The sequence below is a fragment of the Procambarus clarkii genome, chromosome 10, assembly GCF_040958095.1.
Source record: "Procambarus clarkii isolate CNS0578487 chromosome 10, FALCON_Pclarkii_2.0, whole genome shotgun sequence".
In the NCBI taxonomy this organism is placed as follows: domain Eukaryota; kingdom Metazoa; phylum Arthropoda; class Malacostraca; order Decapoda; family Cambaridae; genus Procambarus; species Procambarus clarkii.
In genome coordinates this window covers 41,727,089-41,746,986 of record NC_091159.1, presented here as the reverse complement: position 1 = coordinate 41,746,986, position 19,898 = coordinate 41,727,089, and the positions used below count along the sequence as shown (strand labels likewise).

Genomic DNA, 19,898 nt, shown 5'->3' with positions numbered 1-19,898 from the left:
AAATACTATGCTTTGTATTCTCACAAACCCAATGTACCTTCTTGCATATAAATAAATAAATAAATATATAAATAAATAAAACTGTTACTACTATTTTTTTTAACCAGTATTGGACTAGTATTTTACTAGTATTGTATGTACTAGTTCTTTCTAGAAATCCAACATTGTTTGTAACTCATCTTGTATGTATGTACTTTTACCTGAAAAAAACCATTTGATTTTGAGTCAAATAAAAAATAAATAAATAAATACAAAAAATTATAATTAGCAAAAATTCTTCCTGTTATGTTTGAGAGTTCTTAACGGGATCACAATTAAACAATCGCCTAAACAATAGAGTTCTCAAAGATTCCCATTTATTGGACATATATCCCATCTTGGACTTTTCTTTACCGTGATCTAGTCGCAGGAATGAGACGAAATAAATATGAAATCAGACAGTGGAAGAGGGGAGATGAGGGAGAGGCTGAGTCAGGCTGCGGGAGGAGAGATGGAGGCTGCTACCCGGACAGTGTACACACACACCTACATTTTCCGTTCCAGCGTCTGGCTAGCATCCCGGAGAAGTCTCATCTCCGCGCTGCTGAGGCTCAATCTTCCTTTTCAGCCGGGACGGTACTTTTTCAACACCCCAGGCGCCACCATGGCCAGTGAGGGCCATCAAGATGTGGAAGACAGCATTCCTGTTGATGTGCCTACCGCAGGAATTATCAGTGAGTTATGGCAAGGGAAGTGGGTGATGGGGAGGAATGTGGGAGATGGGAAGTGAGTGATGGGAAAGGAATTTTACCTGAATTTACCAGAGGACCACTAACACACTAATGGCCTCGATGAGGACAGGAAGCCGGCATCTTGTCAAAGGTCCCCCATTTGCCCTGATGATTTTACCCAGCTGGGTTTTACATTTTGACAACGTTTTGGCATTTGCAGCTTCAGCGGGAAGGCGGTTCCATCGGTTAATAACCCTGTGGGTGAAAAAGCATCTTCTGTTCTCTCGTAGCCTGGTGGATAGCGCGCAGGGCTCGTAATTATGTGGCGCGGGTTCGATTCCCGCACGAGGCAGAAACAAATGGGCAAAGTTTCTTTCACCCTGAATGCCCCTGTTACCTAGCAGTAAATAGGTACCTGGGTGTTAGTCAGCTGTCACGGGCTGCTTCCTGGGGGTGGAGGCCTGGTCAAGGACCGGGCCGCGGGGACACTAAAGCCCCGAAATCAACTCAAGATAACCTCAAGATAACCTCAGTTCTACATTATGGCTTGAGCTTGAAACCCTTGCTACTTGTTTGTGTTTCATCTTGGCCTCCACCACCTTCTCACCTAACTTGTTCCAACCGTCTACCACTCTGTTTGCGAAAGTGAATTTTCTTATATTTCTTCGGCATCTGTGTTTAGCTAGTTTAAATCTATGACCTCTTGTTCTTATAGTTCCAGGTCTCAGGAAATCTTCCTTATCGATTTTATCAATTCCTGTTACTATTTTGTCTGTAGTGATCATATCACCTCTTTTTCTTCTGTCTTCTAGTTTTGGCATATTTAATGCCTCTAACCTCTCCTCGTAGCTCTTGCCCTTCAGTTCTGGGAGCCACTTAGTAGCATGTCTTTGTACCTTTTCCAGTTGGTTGATGTGCTTCTTAAGATATGGGCACCACACAACTGCTGCATATTCTAGCTTTGGCCTAGAATATATATATGTGTGTGTGTGTGTGGTTATAACAGAGGTTTATAACCAGCAGCATCATCAATTAATGTGCATTGTCCTCCAATTACATTTTGCCTTGGTGAGGCTTCACTTAAACTATGGTATCCAATTGTGGTCACTGTTAGAGTGGACCTCCCTTAACTTAGTAACAAATCCAATATAGGAACCTCCCCACGAGGAGAGTTTAATCAAACGTTTTCATGTGCCACTGAACAATTTGTACCAATTTCAATTTGTTCTAACCATCCAGGAACGCGTTAGAGTGGGGTTCGTAAGAGTGAGGGTGCACTGTATGTGAAGGAGAAGGGATGGGAAATCATGAATGGGAAGGTAGATCCAACAAGTTTTATTCATTTTTAATTTTATATTTTCATGATGTTCAGACTTTAAAATATTGAACTTTTTTTTAAGTTTTCTATTACACATTAGTATTTATTTTTCAGTTATAGGTGATGAACTTTTGAAGGGCCAGACGCAGGACACTAACACTTATTTCCTCACAAGACACCTTCACAGTTTTGGAGTCAAAGTCAAGAGGGTAAGATATCTTTTGGGTTTGTTTCAAGTGACCAGATGGTTCACAGTGATAATGGTTCAGCCATAACTTGCTATGTAAACTGAATTATTACTTATTTATGTCTCATGTACATCATTAATTTATATTAATTATAAATTTACATTAATTTTACATTTACATTACTTATGCATATACAATACAGTAATTATATATTTATATTAATTATACATTTGCATTAATTATACATTTACATTAATTATACATTTACATCAGTTATATGAATATTATATGAATGTTTTAACAAAGTTACTACAATACTTCAAGTTATAATAATCTCTGCAAGTGAAAATGTTGGCTCAATTTGTTTTTCTCTTCATGAAACTAGAATGTCATCAGTGCACTATCTACTGCAGTATCCTCCTTACTTCTTCTGGCCACTATCCTCCTTACTTCTTCTGGCCAGTATCCTCCTTATTTCTTCTGGCCACTATCCTCCTTACTTCTTCTGGCCAGTATCCTCCTTACTTCTTCTGGCCAGTATCCTCCTTATTTCTTCTGGCCACTATCCTCCTTACTTCTTCTGGCCAGTATCCTCCTTACTTCTTCTGGCCAGTATCCTCCTTACTTCTTCTGGCCACTATCCTCCTTACTTCTTCTGGCCAGTATCCTCCTTATTTCTTCTGGCCACTATCCTCCTTACTTCTTCTGGCCAGTATCCTCCTTATTTCTTCTGGCCAGTATCCTCCTTACTTCTTCTGGCCAGTATCCTCCTTACTTCTTCTGGCCAGTATCCTCCTTACTTCTTCTGGCCAGTATCCTTACTTCTGGCCAGTACAGTATCTTCCTTATTTCTTCTGGTTATTATCCTCTTTATTTCCTATGGCCCGGATCCTCCTTAATTCTTCTGACCAGTATCCTCCTCCACTTCTTTTGGCCAGTATCCTTACTTCTGATCAGTATCCTCCTTACTTCTTCTGGCCAGTATCCTCCTTATTTCTTCTGGCCAGTATCCTCCTTATTTCTTCTGGTCATTATCCTTATTTTCTCTGGCCAGTGTCCTCCTCACTATTTTGGCCAGTATCCTCCTTACTTCTTCTGGCCAGTATCCTTCTCACTTCTTCTCGCCAGTATCCTTCTCACTTCTTCTGGCCAGTATCCTCCTTACTACTTCTGGCCAGTATCCTCCATTCTGTGGGGAGCCTTGTCAGCTCCCTGAAGCCATCCTACTGATATAGTGCTATATTAGTTGTGGTCATCAGTTGCCAAGTTCTTGCTGCTTACTGGGAACCAGAGCCAGAACCTGGCCCCCCTCAGAGAGGCACAGAGAGCAGTGGCCTATGAGCACTTTACATTTAAAGTATTTCTTATTTTGCCATCTACTGTGCCAGGGAAGGCACCCAGAAAGGTAGGCAAATCAAAACAGATTACTGTCTGGTTGAAAATTGCAAGCTATGTCCTCAAAATAGCAAAAAAATTCCCCCAGAAAGAAAACAAGCAATGCATCATACAACTAGCCCTCCGTGCATTAGCATTATATTATTGGGATAATCTACTCGCTACACAGGTGTTCTTGTGGAGCTCGCTTGAGTTTCTCAATGAGTGTCTCTTCGCCCGTGTGCTTCCTCGTGATGTTGATCTGGTGCAGCTGCAAACTTGGGTCCCCACTCTTTCAGCTGCTTTGGCTGCTGAGGACTTTTGGATTCATGGTCATTTGGCTCGGTCTTGTGTTTAGTCATATGGAGCTGTCTTCAAATTGGCTTTCAGAAAATTTGGGAGCGCAGGGTGAGGGGCCCTCATCTGGGGTATTAGTCTTGGTTGCTTCAGTGTCATCTGCCTTGCTGAAGCTGTTTGCGCCGATCCTCTGGGAGGTGATTTCTATGTTTTCACCTCTCATCTTGTATGTCAGCAGCAGACAAGGAAGATCCTTATGGGGAGAGAAAACCCCCACAGAACTCAGGGCTGAAGGTGTCACCAACCCAACAGACAGCATGGCAGAGGCAGACAGACTAAACGCTATCATGTGTCATGGATGACAAGCAACTCAAAGCTTGTGTAAGGCAAGAGTAGGATTGATGGGGATATTCATGGGACTACTGAACCTGCAGGGGATTTCCAAAGCCCGAAAGAATTGAGCAAGCAGGACACCCAGGCACTGGGATGCTACGCTGGATCTTTAGTTGAAGGATTCCGCCAAATCTATATAGGCAATAGAACCAAAATATAGAGACGATGTAGTAAGCCAGCTAGCTCAGTAGCTGCTCGTATGGCTGTGAAGGCTACCTCAGTGCTCTATAGTGTAGTTTGTTAATACCCAGTGTGCTTCCAGCCACCCCAATGTCACTCCTCACCCGAGTAAAGGCAGGAAAATCTGAAGACTCCTAACTCACCCTGAGCAAGGGCATTACAAGTGAGGAGGATCACTAAGGGAGTGACTCCTGAACACCCCAGGGAAGAGAAGCCTGAAGTGCAAAGACAGCACTAGGAAGCACACAGGGAAGATAACCCTGTGCATGTGCAGCTCCAAGCACTCATGATGTTCAGGCTCAAGCAGCATTGCACAGTGTGCAGGAATGCTCACAAAGGCAAAAACTACCACTTAGCCATAACGGCAAAGCACTGGAGCTAAAGCAGCAGACAGGTGACCAGTCACATACTACACACATTGGCATAGAAGTGAAGGTGGGGTAGCTGGCTGACCATCAGCTACCTCCCTCTTCTTCCCATATGAGTGGGGAAGGTGGGGTGAATGAGCTTGTTCTAGTTTGGAAAGATTTAAATATGTTTACATAGTTGTGGGAGTTCTTTCGGCTTTTCTCGTGGCTACGGTTTTTATTTAAGTCAGCAGTAGTCTGTTCTGTCTCGCTGATTTTCTGGTTGCTTCCCTTGTGGCGGCATAAATAAATAAATACCATTGCTCCCTGCCCCTCTATGAGGAGGCCAGGTTTTGACATTGGTCCATGATAGGCCTATAGAACTCTGCAGCTGATGTGACCTAGTGGTTGGCACTCTGTCAGTGATAGCAACTTCAGGGAGCCATAAGGGGTTCCCCTCAGCAAAGGTCATTTCATTACATTGAAAGCTTGACTTTAATATTTTTACTTTTGGGCTTGAAAGTGTGAAAGATTGTTGATTTGTACTATACTGATTTATACCTGCTGTTTATCAGGTCTCGGTGATTCCTGATGATGTTCAAACTATAGCTGATGAGGTGGCACAGTTCTCAAAACAATTTACATTTGTTCTAACATCAGGAGGAATTGGTCCAACTCATGATGATATCACATTTGAAGGTTTGTATTCTTTATTCAAAATGTGAAACTATAATTACTACTGTATTTGATATTGCAGTATAGTATGTATATATACTGTACAGTGGTACCTTCGTTTACAAATTTAATCCATTCCCAAAGATTTGTAAGTATCGTAAGCCGAGAATTCGCAACCCGAAACTAATTTTTCCTTAAGAAATAATGTAAATTGAATTAATCCGTTCCACACTCCCAAAAATATTAACTTGAATATACATTTCATACATAAATGTACATAAATACACATAAGTATTTTGTACTATAGTATGTACAAATTATAGCTTACCTTTATTGACGATTCTTGTTGGCATATGGAAGACGGTGAGGAAGGGGGGGGGGGAGGAGGAGAGGTGTTAGTGTTTGGAAGGGGGAGTCCCCTTCCATTATAACATCAGGCAGTGATGACCTCTCTGGGGTACTCTCTCTCCTACATTTTGCAGGCATACCATCAGGACCTGGTTGTGGCTCACTGCTTGCTTGTCTTACTAAGAATCTGTCTAAAGACACTTGTTTTTCCCTACATTTTAAAACTTGTCTGTAGTAAGACATCACATTGTCATTAAAACAGTCAATGTAACAGCCTGCTGCAACTTTATCTGGGTGAGTTTTTTCAACAAAACTTTGCAGTTCTTCCCATACTTCACACATTTTCTTAATGAAGAAGGGACATCCTCTACTGCCTCTACTCGCAACTATTTTCTTAGGTTGAACCTTACCACTGACTTTCTTGGAACCCATGGCATGATATATAATACAGTAATTACTTTTTTGATCAAAAACCAAAAAAAGCAGGAAAACTATGAAATTCTTTACATAGAATTCAAGTGCGATCGTCACTAAGTGGGAGGCACTGGTAAACTGAAGTGCGATTGCCTGTCCCACCAGGAACCATGCACTCGGTCAACCCATAAGTGTATCAACAAAGTCGCAAGGCGAGGCAAAGGTCGTAACCCGATCGTAACCCGAAAAATTCTTAAAGAGGGACGTTCTCTACCGGCGGTTCCACTGTGTGTTTGTATATGTGTGTGTGTGTGTGTGTGTGTGTGTGTGTGTGTGTGTGTGTGTGTGTGTGTGTGTGTGTGTGTGTGTGTGTGTGTGTGTGTGTGTGTGTGTGTGTGTGTAATTACCTAAGTGTAATTACCTAAGTGTAGTTACAGGATGAGAGCTACGCTCGTGGTGTCCCATCTTCCCAGCACTCTTTGTCATATAACGCTTTGAAACTACTGACGGTCTTGGCCTCCACCACCTTCTCACTTAACTTGTTCCAACCGTCTACCACTCTATTTGCGAAGGTGAATTTTCTTATATTTCTTCGGCATCTGTGTTTAGCTAGTTTAAATCTATGACCTCTTGTTCTTGAAGTGCCAGGTCTCAGGAAATCTTCCCTGTCGATTTTATCAATTCCTGTTACTATTTTGTATGTAGTGATCATATCACCTCTTTTTCTTCTGTCTTCTAGTTTTGGCATGTTTAATGCTTCTAACCTCTCCTCGTAGCTCTTACCCTTCAGTTCTGGGAGCCACTTAGTAGCATGTCTTTGCACCTTTTCCAGTTTGTTGATGTGCTTCTTAAGATATGGGCACCACACAACAGCTGCATATTCTAGCTTTGGCCTAACAAAAGTCATGAACAATTTCTTTAGTATATCGCCATCCATGTATTTAAATGCAATTCTGAAGTTAGAAAGCATAGCATAGGCTCCTTGCACAATATTCTTTATGTGGTCCTCAGGTGATAGTTTTCTATCTAGAACCACCCCTAGATCTCTTTCTTTATCAGAATTCTTTAAAGAATTCTCACATAATATATAGGTTGTGTGGGGTCTATGTTCTCCTATTCCACATTCCATAACATGACATTTATTAACATTAAATTCCATTTGCCAAGTGGTGCTCCATCTACTTATTTTGTCCAGGTCTTCTTGAAGGGCATGACAATCATCTAAATTTCTTATCCTTCCTATCATCTTAGCATCATCAGCAAACATGTTCATATAATTCTGTATACCAACTGGTAGATCATTTATGTAGACAATAAACATCACTGGTGCAAGAACTGAACCCTGTGGTACTCCACTTGTGACATTTCTCCATTCCGATACATTGCCTCTGATTACTGCCCTCATTTTTCTATCAGTCAGAAAATTTTTCATCCATGATAGAAGCTTACCTGTCACCCCTCCAATATTTTCCAGTTTCCAGAACAACCTCTTATGTGGAACTCTGTCGAAAGCCTTTTTTAGGTCCAGATAGATACAGTCAACCCAACCATCTCTTTCCAGTAATATCTCTGTGGCTCGATCATAGAAACTGAGTAAATTCGATACACAGGATACACAGTGTGTGTGTGTGTGTGTGTGTGATATATATATATATATATATATATATATCTGTGGCCCTCCGCCTTGCTGCCCCAATCCACACCAGATATAGGTGTATTTGCGGCGAGGTGGTGGCTGACAGGTACGGTCACCATGGCCTACTCTGCCAAAGCACAGGGGGATGGCACTCGAGGCACAGTGAAGTTAACGACATCATCAAGAGGAGCCTCACCACAGCTGGATGTCCAGCTGAAAGAGAGCCCCGTTACCTAACGCCCCGTAACTCTGATGCTCTTATTGGTCGCCCGGATGGTATCACAGTGAACCCCTGGAAGAATGGCAAGCAGTTGGTATGGGACTACACGTGCGTATCAACCCTGGCTAACACCTACATTAACCTCAGTGTTGCACAACCAGGTGGCGCTGCCACCCACAGGGAAGCAGCCAAATCCCGTAAGTATAGAGAACTGGATCACCACTACAATTTTGTCCCCATTGCTTCTGAGACGCTCGGCGCCTGGGGTAAAAGTGCTACCAGTTTTTTGAAGGAACTGGGTTCTAGGCTCATCGAAACAACAAGGGACCCGAGAGCTGCAAGCTTTCTTTTCCAGCGCCTCAGTGTGGCGATACAGAGGGGAAATGCGCACTGCATCCAGGGTTCCTGCCCGCCATCTGAGGAGCTGGAGGAACTCGACAACCTATGACAATCATCTTTGTAACCCATATGTAACTCCTTTTTTGTAACAAAGTTCAAATAAAGTAAATATATATGTGTACATACAAAAGAATGGGGGTGGTAGGAGAAGATAATATTAGTGTTCAGTGAGAAACCACAAGGTCTCCTCTGAATACTTTTTATTTTCTTCTCCGAGGCTATGGGTCCCCACATTGGCACCAGAGGTGGTACCCTCACAAAATTTTATATATATATATATATATATATATATATATATATATATATATATATATATATGTATATGTATATGTATATGTATATGTTTCATTGAATATGACCGCATATTCTGTATTTATTATTTTCTGGTTTAGGGCTTCTATCCCTCTAACTATTTTCTTAGCATCAGGGCTTAATTGAAATAGGAGTTCTCCAAAACTCATTTTCGTACTTTTAAGGTGAAGAAAAGAAGTGATTTACTATAGAGTGTATTACACTTATTTATATAATTTGCACAACGTAATACAACGTTACACTATAGAGTGTATTACACTTATTTATATAATTTGCACTTATATATATATATATATGTATATATATATATATATGTATATATATATATATATATATATATTATATATATATATATATATATATATATATATATATATTTATATTTATATTTATATTTTGGTAGCAGTCTTTCTTGTAAACATATATTATTAAATATGACCGAAAAAGTAAGATTAATAATTCTAACACAAATTTTCTCAATATTTCTTATGTTTCTTTTCACTGTCGATGGTAATTGAAAAATCAATTCTCCAAAATTAATTTTTATTTCTAGTCTGACGCGACACTTGAACGTGTTTCGTAATAGCTTATTACATTTTCAAAGACTTTAGTTTACACACACACAACTATAACCTGCAAACACTAAACAGAGTACATGCAAACATATACATGCTATGCTATCATTTAAACAGCTTTCATCTTATATACCCGCATTTGGATGAGGTGATATGTTACAACAGCTTTGGATGAGGTGATATGTTACAACAGTTTTGGATGAGGTGAACAAAACTTTCAACACAAGATAGAGCAAACTTTCAACACAAGACAGAACACGGTGCAATGGGTATAAATTGGGTAAATTAAAGGGAAGAATGGAAGTAACTGCAAAGGGCCTATTGGCCCATATTTCTTGATGCTTCTATATTGGTGCGGAGTCTTGAAGTGGGTAGAATATAGTTGTGCATTAATTGGCTGTTGATTGCTGGTGTTGACTTCTTGATGTGTAGTGCCTCACAGATGTCAAGCCGCCTGCTGTTGCTGTATCTATCGATGATTTCTGTGTAGTTTGTTAAGACTTCTCTGGCGATGGTCTGGTTGTGGGAAGAGATTATATGTTCCTTAATGGAGCCCTGTTGCTTATGCATCGTTAACGGTGCATAAGCATCCATAAGAAACTGAAACCAGCAACATCTAGAACATGAGGACACGGTTTCAAACTAAGGAAAAAGAGGTGCCGAAAAAACATTAGAAAGTTTTCTTTTGCAAACAGAGTGGTAGACAGTTGGAACAAGCTAAGTGAGAAGGTGGTGGAGGCCAAAACCGTCAGTAGTTTCAAAGTTTTATACGACAAAGAGTACTGGGAAGATGGGACACCACGAGCATAGCTCTCATCCTGTAACTACACTTAGGTAATTACTCCCCCCCCTCTCCCCCCTAAGAACTCTAAATGATCCGACCAGGATTCGAACCCATGACATCCAGGAACACCCCCTAAATGTACACAGTACCATGACCACTGCAGCATTGATTTTCATAAGTATTGGTCACTCCTGGTGCTTATTAATTATGCTCCACGACTGACCAACCCCCAATGACACTAATGGAGCCATTTGGGTACATTTTTTCATCAAATTCTGGCACATGCACAGGCCACGCTGAGTCTACAAATGTCACAAAGGCTGCAGGAACGCACAAACCATAGGTCACTAAGAATTCTAAATGACCCAACCAGGATCCGAACCCCATGACGTCCAGGATCTGAACCCATGACGCCTAGGATCACCCATAAACATTCACAGTACTGTATCTGTTTAACTCTCTTACCTTCAGGTGTTCTTTCTCCAGCACAGCCACTCCTCCCCTCTTTCTAGTTTTCCTAGAATGTCACATCTCCAAACTGAGTAGCCCCTTGGGAATATGACCTCATTTAAAATATTTCCTTCAAGTTTCATCTCTGTTAGTGCTACAATATCTGGGACCTTAAGCTAAATTATATTTTTTAGCTCCAGTAGTTTTAATTTCACTCCATCTATGTTGGTATATTTAATTTTTAGGAACATGTTCCCTACACCTTCCTGCACCTCCATGAGGGGGCCAGGTTCTGGCTCTGGTTCACTGTAGACTAGCCAGAACTCCACGGCTGGTGCAGTCTAGTAGTAGGGAACCAACTTGGCCTTATTGCTTCAGGGAGCCTCTGGGGCTACCCAGAAATTGGTGTTTCATTACATACACCACTTTTTTTTTTTTTCAGGAGTGGCTGCCGCATTTGGGGAAACTGTTCATCCACATCCAAAGCTGGTACAGTTTATCGGTGCCTATTTCAAAACTGATGACCTCAGTTCTCCCGCTATGAAGATGGCTCACGTATGTCTTCGTAGAAGGTTTAAATATTTGTGAGCACTTCAAAATTTAATTAAATGTAAAGTCTCATCAATATACTGTATTAAAATAAATTTTAGATATTTAATTGAAGCATAAATTTATAATACTGTATTAGGGTCTCGGTAGTACAGTTGGGTTCGTTCTCGACTCGGTCAGGAATCCAGGGTTTCATTCCCAGGCAGGACAGAAATGGTTGGGCACATTTCCTATCACTTCATGCCTAACCTAACAGTAAATTCACCTAACAGTAAATAGCCACTCGAGAATTAATTAACTTTTGTAGAGTTTCTTCTGGGAACCTCGATATAAGCCTAACATACATATTAAGGCTGCCTGTCCCCGACAGAATGAATTATGAATTATTGCAGTTTTGCTGACTGCAAAATATGTTTACGTTTGCTAACTTTGCTTATTACAGAAAAAGTACTATGCAGTAATTATTTTCCAAAGCATTGTGAATCTTGTCAACTTCTTTATTTGCAAATTACATCAGAATAGCATTCAGAAAAACAGTGTGTGTTTTATGACATTTCCTGGGAGGGCTCCTTCAATGGCTTCCCAAGCTTAGGCTCTGGTACAGTATAGCCAAGCATTAGGAAAATCCTGCCTCAGGAAAACCAGGGTCACCAAGAGTTTCGGCCAGTCCTGCACCTCTCTCACCAACTTTGGTGTGCACCACTCTGACTGGGCCTGTCTGCCGCATCACACTTTCAACTAAGTGGTGTTAGTTTTCCTTGTTTTTTCTTTTATGCTTCATGATTGTGTTTTGTGCCACTCACATTGTGTGCCCTTGCTTTGAATTTTGCATTAACTGTGTACCAGGGTTACCTTCTTTAGTAAATTTCTCCTCTATAAGTTAGTTGACTCCAGTTGGATTACCTTGCTTCTGGGAAGTGCATGGGGCTTGTTCTCCATTATGAGTCCTATTGATAGGGAGATACAGTAGTTAGATATATGTATGTGACCTTTTGTATAAACCAAAGGTCTGTTTTTGTTGCATAAATTATTATTCTTATCCATGGTTTAATCTGCCTTCCCTCATCATGTTTGGAAGCTGGGGTCTGATTTGCCGAGACTTCCCATGTGCCTGGTATGCTGGTCAGTTTCCCTCATCTCTGTGGGGGTTTTGTTGTCTTGTCTGCATTGTTGGTTGGGTTGTTATGGCTTCCATGTCCAGTTATGTACCCGACTGCTCTTTGCGGTTTCCACCAACATTCTGCCTGTTTGGCATGTGGCTATCCTCTTTGTGCCCCTGTGGGTCTATGCTCTTGTAGCAGCATTGGTAGCCAGGCTTCAGGCAATCTGGAGGTCAGTGCCTTCCTTCTGTGTCCTTCTCTTGTATTCAGGCAGTTCTGGTCCATACTTTCCAAGAGGAGATTGCTTTTACAATCTCCTTTGGCTTTCCAATCTTCTCCATTGGTTTGGGCTCCCTGCAATTTTGGCTTATACATTTCCAAATTCTGCTGGTGGGTATGCAGTTTGTGTCTATTTCCTTAGGGATTTCAACAGTGACCTAATTGCCTGACTTTGGTCTGCCAGCTCCCTGGTTTTGTGGTGTGTTTCTCGAGGGAGAGTGGGTTGGTTCTACCTAATACTACTTTTCTTTCTTTTGTAGTCTTACTTTGACTAGGTTTGTTTATGGCCCTACCTCTCCACTCCTTCTCTTGGGTGCTTTTCTGGATCATAGGTTTGAGGTTCATTTTTGCCCCTTCATCTCAAAGTCTGAGAAAGTAACTTTTTTCAGTTTCACGACTTCTGGATTTTCAGGAATGCAAGCATGTTTCTGTTGTTCCTTAGGGCTGTGGTTTTTCCTTTACTCATTTACCTCTTGTGGGGTTTCTTTTCACTGTTGGGTTCTGGTTCTTTTCTGCATTTTGCTTGTGGCAAGAGTCTCAACCGGGAGAAATCTCTTTAGTCCATGACTTTGGGGCTGGTAGCTTCGGGTAGCTCTTCTACTTAGTTTTCAGGGTTTAGCTTTCTGCGCCGTTCACATTCCGGGTGTGTCCATCATTCCGGCAGATGGTCTGTGGCACATCATTTCTCTTTCCACGGACAGTTAACTCTGCCTCCTTCCTTTGACTTTGTCAGACGTACGGGTGCCCGGAGGTGGACCTCTTCGTGTCAGAATGATCTCAGCATCTCCCATTGTACATGGTGCCGTTCCTTAACTGCGAGGCCCTCGTAGTAGATGCTCTTAGGCAGGACTGGTCGAGATGGGGGTTCCTGTTTTCTTCCCCTCAGTCCAGCTGTTGCTCCAGGTTCTGGCTCGGCTGGATTCATATCGGAAGTGAGTGGTTCTCCTGGCTCCATGATGGCCGGCCAAGCCTTGATTTCAGGTGCTGCTTGCTCAGTGTCTGAACCCTGCCATTTTTCCACGGCTCGGCCTCTTTCAGTAGGTTGGGTCAGAGAGGTATCTCGCTGGTTTGCCTTTCTGCTCTGCACTACATGTCTGCTTTTTTTATGCGTGTGTATCGCCATTTGTATGGTGACTAGATAGCTTCTTTGATGGTATCCCACCTGCGGTCTTCTCAGTAACAGTATGAAGTTTCTTGCTGGTCTTTTCGTCATTTCCTTTCTCTTCGTCAGTTTTTGTTGATTTCAGAACAGGTTGTTTTGTCCTCTCTCTCATGGCTTTTTCTGGATTGGCATCTCATGCCTTTTACTGTCGTTTCATATCGCGCGGTGTTGGTGGAGCTGCTGCTACTTGCGTTCGTGGTAGATGTTACTTCCTCTCTGTTCCACTAGCTTCCTCATGCAATTTTTTCACCTCCGTCCTGCTCATACGTTGCCTGAGCCTGCTTGGTCTTTGGATGCGTTCGTTCTGTTCTTTCTTCTCCTTGCTTTGTTGTGACCCCCCTTCCGTTTGGGATTGCTTTTGGATGCCTTGTTTTTGTTGGCCTTCGCCTCTGGGGTTTGGGTTGGGGAGCTTCATGCTCTCTTCCAACGCTGAAGGTTCTGTTCGATTGGTCCAGGTAGTCATTTTTGTTTGTTTGCTGCCTTCTCCTATTCTGGCATAGAATGAGATGGCTGACTTCCAGAGTGGTTCGCTGGTTGTGGATGCTTGGTTAGTTAAGCTGGAGGTGTGTCACGTTGTGTCTGGTGACAGTTTTAAACCACTATCTGCAAGCCACTGGTTCTGTGCAGATGGATGCTCTCTGGGTGGATCTGGTTTCTCTGCATTGGTTTTTAGCACTATGTCTTGGGTCGACATTTGGGGGCGGGGGTTTTGAAGGTTTTACAGTCCTGGCCAGCAGGTGTCTCGTGAATGTTCCGGTTCCTTCCTGACTGTGTGGGGCTATGGGTCACCTGTCGCGGCTGTCTGCCTCTTCCTCGTCTCAAGACCTGCGGTTCTGCCGTCTCCCAGGTAAGTCCCTCCTTTTGGGATTTACGATGGGGCTCCCTCACAGAAAACCAGCGTTGAATGTAATGAAACGCCATTTTCTGGGCGAGCCCCAAAGGCTCCTCGACACCCTCCCTCTCTCCCTTTGGTTGGTGATTTTCATTATTCAAAAACTGGACTGGCAGGCTGTCAGCCCTTTCTGGGGTACTTTCCCAGCCGATGGCAATTATGATATAATTTAAATGTAAAGTGCTCATAGGCCATTTCTCCTTGCGCCTCTTTGAGTGGGCCAGGTTCTGGCTCCTGGTCCCTGGTAGTCATAAAGACTCCTGTGACTGATGACCCTAAACTAATATAGCACCTATCAGTTCTGATAGCTTCAGGAAAGCTTTGGGGATCACTCGGAAAATGGCATTTCATTACATTCAAATGCTGGTTGTTTTCCATGTTTTTGATAGATTTTATATTGCCAGGTTTTCTTTACCTTGTAGGAGCCAGATCCTGGTCCTCACTCCTGGTGGGTCAGGGGCCAGGCGAGTTTTCCTAAGGCTTGTCTATACTGTATTAATGCATAACCTTAGGAAGCTACTGAAAGATTCACCAGAAAAGGGCATTTCCTTATTCATCACATTGAATGCTTGATATATGCTAATTTACTTCAATTATATTAAGCATGAACATTATTTAGTAAATACATTACCCTCTTAATAAAATTTAAGTCTTAGAGTGTTACCATATATGAGAAAATTTCATAAATGCATATAAAAAAAGATGCCTAACATAATTTTATTTTAAGTCTTTTTTATTATTTGTCTCAGTCGATTAGAATATGCATTAACCTAATCCTTCTGTTCATTAGAAGTCAGATTCACCTTAATCATGGAACAATCTTAAAGATCTCTTTATATACAGATTCCAAAGTCTGCAGTACTTCACTATGGTGACAGCAAAACGAAAAGCATCATATCTCAATATCCAATCATCAGTGTGAAAAATGTGACCATATTCCCAGGGGTCCCACACCTATTAGAAAGAGCTTTTGGGCTCTTAGGCAAGGTTAGTTATGGTGCATTCTCATTTGGTTGCTCCCTAAGACAAGTTCTTGTGTGCTTCCTGAGGGCATTCCCCAGTGGCTCCATGTAGCTATCTCACTGAGACTGCTCCATTCTAATGGATCACATCAGTCTCAGGAGTTCTCTTTGGCCAACTGGGAATCAAAACTAGAATTTGGCCCACTCACAGAGGTGCAGGGAGCAAGTGACAATCAGGCACCCTGATGGGAAAATCATCCAGAAAGTCAGCGAAGCCTTACAGACAATTGGAGGGTTCATAGGAAACAAAGCCTCAAAACCCCCAAACAACTCTGCAAATAACGGAAGTAAAACAATAGATTCACTCAAAACTAACTTGAACCCATTAGTACCGATAGTCGCCAGCAGGCGGCCCAGCGTTAGCCCACAGTTGGCTCCCTAATCAGTTCTGTCACTGATGTTATGGTGGTCAGTACTACCTGTTGGGCTCTGGTCTGCCAGTTGTGGCATGCTCCTCTGCTTCAAAGCAAAATGCTGACCATCTTTGAATTTTATTCATCCTGTGGGATGAATAAAACTTCCAAAGGATACCTGATCAACCAGGCTGTGACTCATACGTCAGGCTGCGAGCAGCCGCGTCCAACAGCCTGGTTGATCAGTCCGGCAACCAGGAGGCCTGGTTGACGACCGGGCCGCGGGGACGCTAAGCCCCGGAAGCACCTCAAAGTAACCTCAAGGTAGGTGGGGCCATTTGCTTGTACAGTAGATCCTCACTTTAATGAAAAGATGGAGGAGGTTACATAGGGTATAGGAAAGTGCAAGAACAATATGTAGCTAATCCATGCACAAGTGCCCAGAGAGAAAGCAGTATTAAAAGCAGTTAAGGAATTGACCGAGCAACAACAAGTATATCAAGTAATAAGGAAAAGTGTGAAAATATCAAAGTAAAAGAAAATCAAGCAATAAGGAAAGGATGAGAAGGGAAGGTTGTGGTGTAGCCCTACTTCTACAGTACAACTACACTGGAGTCCACTAGTTCGGCTCTCGGTAGCAATTTCTTAACCAGAATAGGAGTTTGTTTTGGGATGCTTACTTTTCTGGGTGCCTAACCCGGTCGATGGCAGACATAGAATGCTTCCAACCATATGGGGTTTCTATAGGCCATTGCTCCTTGTACCTCTCTGAGAGGGGCCAGGTTCTGGTTCATGGTCCCTGGTAAGCCTAAGAACTCTTATTCACACTGCCTGATGACAAAGTCTAATATTAGCAATATCAGCCTGGACAGCTCCGGGGAGCCCCGGGTCTCACCCAGAAAATGGCATTTCATTACATTCAACCCTGTTTTTTTTCTCCCTTCCTATTTATGCTACGATTCTGAGACTCGGACCAGCTGAAGCCCTTTTCATGTGCAACTAGTCAAAAAAGTTTGATTGTAATTGAACCAGTTTTCATTTATTGCATACTAGCAATACCCGGCCACGCGTTGCTGTGGCTCGGCAACGCATGTGCATTGCTGAGCCACAGCCACCATTCCTGTCCCCCAGTCCTCCCTACCATTTCCCCCTCACCTGTCTCCTCGGCCACCCAACCATTCCCACTCCACCATCCCCTCGTCCTCCGCACCATTCCCCACTCCACCATCCCCTCTTCCTTCCCACCGTGCTCCACTCTCCTGTCCCTTTGTCCTGCCCCACCATTCTCCATTCCCCAATCCCCTCGTTCTCACCATCCCAAACTTCCCCGTCCCCACGTCCTTCCCCACCATTACCCCCTCCCTTGTCCCCACCATCTCTCACTTCCGTCCCTTCGTCATCCCCACCATTCCCCACTCCCTCGTCCGATGCCTTCCCAAATAGTATGATGTTCCCATTAGAAAACTGGGAACATCAAATGATCTAATGTTCCTATCACTGAAATATAAGAAAAACAATTAAAAAATTAAATGAAATATAAAAAAAAATAAAAACCAACTATACTCACGAAATGAATGGTCTGGTAAACAAAACAGCTCAATTCCAATGCAATTCACACAAAATAATTAAATCAAAATGAAAATAAATCAAAATCTATGAAAATTCAGTTTATCAATGCAATCAGAAACATTGAAATGGAATTGTAACATATCTAGTATAGCATGTGTGTTGCTCTTACATGCAACAGATGGTGCTGTTTTTCAAGAAAATCATAGTTTTACCTGTCACAGGTGTGGCATCTATACTTATACTTACGAAATGCATGGTATGGTAAACAACACAGCTCAATTCCAACACAATATCACACAAAATAATTCACTTAAAAATAAAATAAATTGAAATCCATGAAAATAAAATTTATCAATGCAATAGGAAACATAGAAATGGAATTCGTGACATATTTAGTATAGCGTGCATGTTGCCATTATGTGCAACAGATGGCACTGTTTTTAAAAAACGCATGTTTTTTCCTGTCACAGTGGTGGCATCTATATACAGTAGTAGGTACATAAAAAGAATGAACTTTGCATTCGCCTTTTTGAATGCAAAGTTGTGTTAAAATTTCAAAGCAATCAGTGAAGAGCTTTCGGAGATTACATCGTGTGTTGCTCTTACGACCAACAGATGGCGCTGTTTTTCAAAAAAAGCATGTTTTTCCCTGTCATAGGAGAGGCACGTATATAGTAGATATATAAAAAGACGCGCCTATTCGAATGCAACGTTGTGTCAAAATTTCAAAGAAATCGGTAATGAGGTTTCGAAGATTTCCCTCACATGAAAAACACAGTTTTTCATAAAAAGCATGCATTTTTACCTTCACAGACGTGACATCTATATAGTACTGTATGTATATAAAAACCTGCTCAGATGCGAATGGAACGTTGTGTGAAAATTTCAAATCAATCGGTGAAGAACTTTCAGAGATTAGCGATTTTGAACAAATGAACATTTCCATTTTTATTTATATAGATTTTGGCATTATGGCCCCCTTAAAATTACATTGAATATGATGCAGCTCTCAAACATTGTACTATAATTAGTGAGTATTGCAGGGGAAACAAATGAAAGGGAGGACATTTGTTATTCAGAATTTCAGTACAGTACATCAAAGAAGTCAAATTAGAGATGCAGTTTATTTATGCTGAAGACTGTTGTGATTCCTCATCTTGTTGCATATAGTCCTGTTTTACAGAGCTTTAAAAGTTTGAATTTCACACAGAAATCACAATAACGTGATGCATCAAATGAACAAATCCACAAAGGCCGTGGCGAGGATTCGAACCTGCGTCTGGGAGCATCCCGAATGCAGGTTCAGATCCAATAAGTTCAGATCCAGTAAGTTCAGTAGAACTTCCGTTTCAACTCTTTTACCATGTCGTAGATCAGTCGATTAAGGCAGCATCTGGGATGCTCCCGGACGCAGGTTCAAATCCTCGTCACGGCCCTTGTGGATTTGTTCAGTTTTAATTTCCTTCATTTCTCTAATGATAAGATTTCAGTTTGAATATGGTGGTAATTTTGCAGCAAAAGGAATAAAATGTGTTTTATCTTAATCTTTATAATTATTTTCATTGTAAGACAGATCCCATGTAATTATGCATTGATATTCATGCCATTATTGTGTGTGTTTTGCACCTAAATGATCAATATTTAGTGTTAATTTAAAATCATTGTTCTTTTCATGCTTATAGTGCAATATTGTGATATTTGCAGAAACTGTTCCACAGACCAGGTGTTGAGTTCTGTGTTGGTGTTTTGTACTTAACGACAGATGAAGTGTCCATTGCTTCTATGCTGAATGAAACTGTGGCTAAATTTCCGTCCGTGTCATTTGGATCCTATCCAAAATTATTCCATAGGTTAGTGTAAGGCTTTTTATTTAAATTTCTTATATGGATTTGAATCTTTGTAATTTTTTGTAATCAGCCGTTTCTGAGCTGTGAAATCTTGCTGCTTTCTAAGGTAAGATTTGCTGTCTAAACTTGCTTTTCTCTGTGGTAAAATTCACAGTCTAAGCTTGCTACCATCTTAAGTTAAGACTCACTATGCACAGTGAATCAGGATCATGTTCTGCATTACATTACTGCCCGAAACGCTTTGCCTGCCCGAAACACTTTGCGTAATAGTGGCTTTAGGCATTGTATATACTAGCTCTATCTATAAATTCATCAATATTTGTATCACCCCTTGTATGTATGTACTTTACCTGAATAAACATTCGAATTTGAATTTGATTATCATTAAGATTGTTAATTAAGCAGTCACAGGAGAATAAACAATCCCCTAGAATGACTTTTGATATGATTCATTCACAGTACTGAAAGCCCTACAGAGTGCCCTGGTGACACCACAAGTAACTAC

General features: G+C 41.6%; 1 protein-coding gene across 1 annotated transcript in view; it reads left to right on the top strand.

Annotated features, from left to right (window-relative positions):
• Positions 1 to 316: 316 nt before the first annotated feature.
• The window catches only part of LOC123775196 (FAD synthase), a 47,136-nt gene continuing 27,554 nt past the window's right edge, over positions 317 to 19,898 (top strand). The window contains exons 1-6 of the mRNA XM_045770176.2: positions 317 to 713; positions 2,143 to 2,237; positions 5,383 to 5,506; positions 11,063 to 11,175; positions 15,446 to 15,589; positions 19,251 to 19,396. Of these exons, the coding sequence (XP_045626132.2) occupies positions 428 to 713; positions 2,143 to 2,237; positions 5,383 to 5,506; positions 11,063 to 11,175; positions 15,446 to 15,589; positions 19,251 to 19,396 (908 nt within the window). The 5' untranslated portion in view covers positions 317 to 427. The remainder of the gene's footprint in view (positions 714 to 2,142; positions 2,238 to 5,382; positions 5,507 to 11,062; positions 11,176 to 15,445; positions 15,590 to 19,250; positions 19,397 to 19,898) is intronic.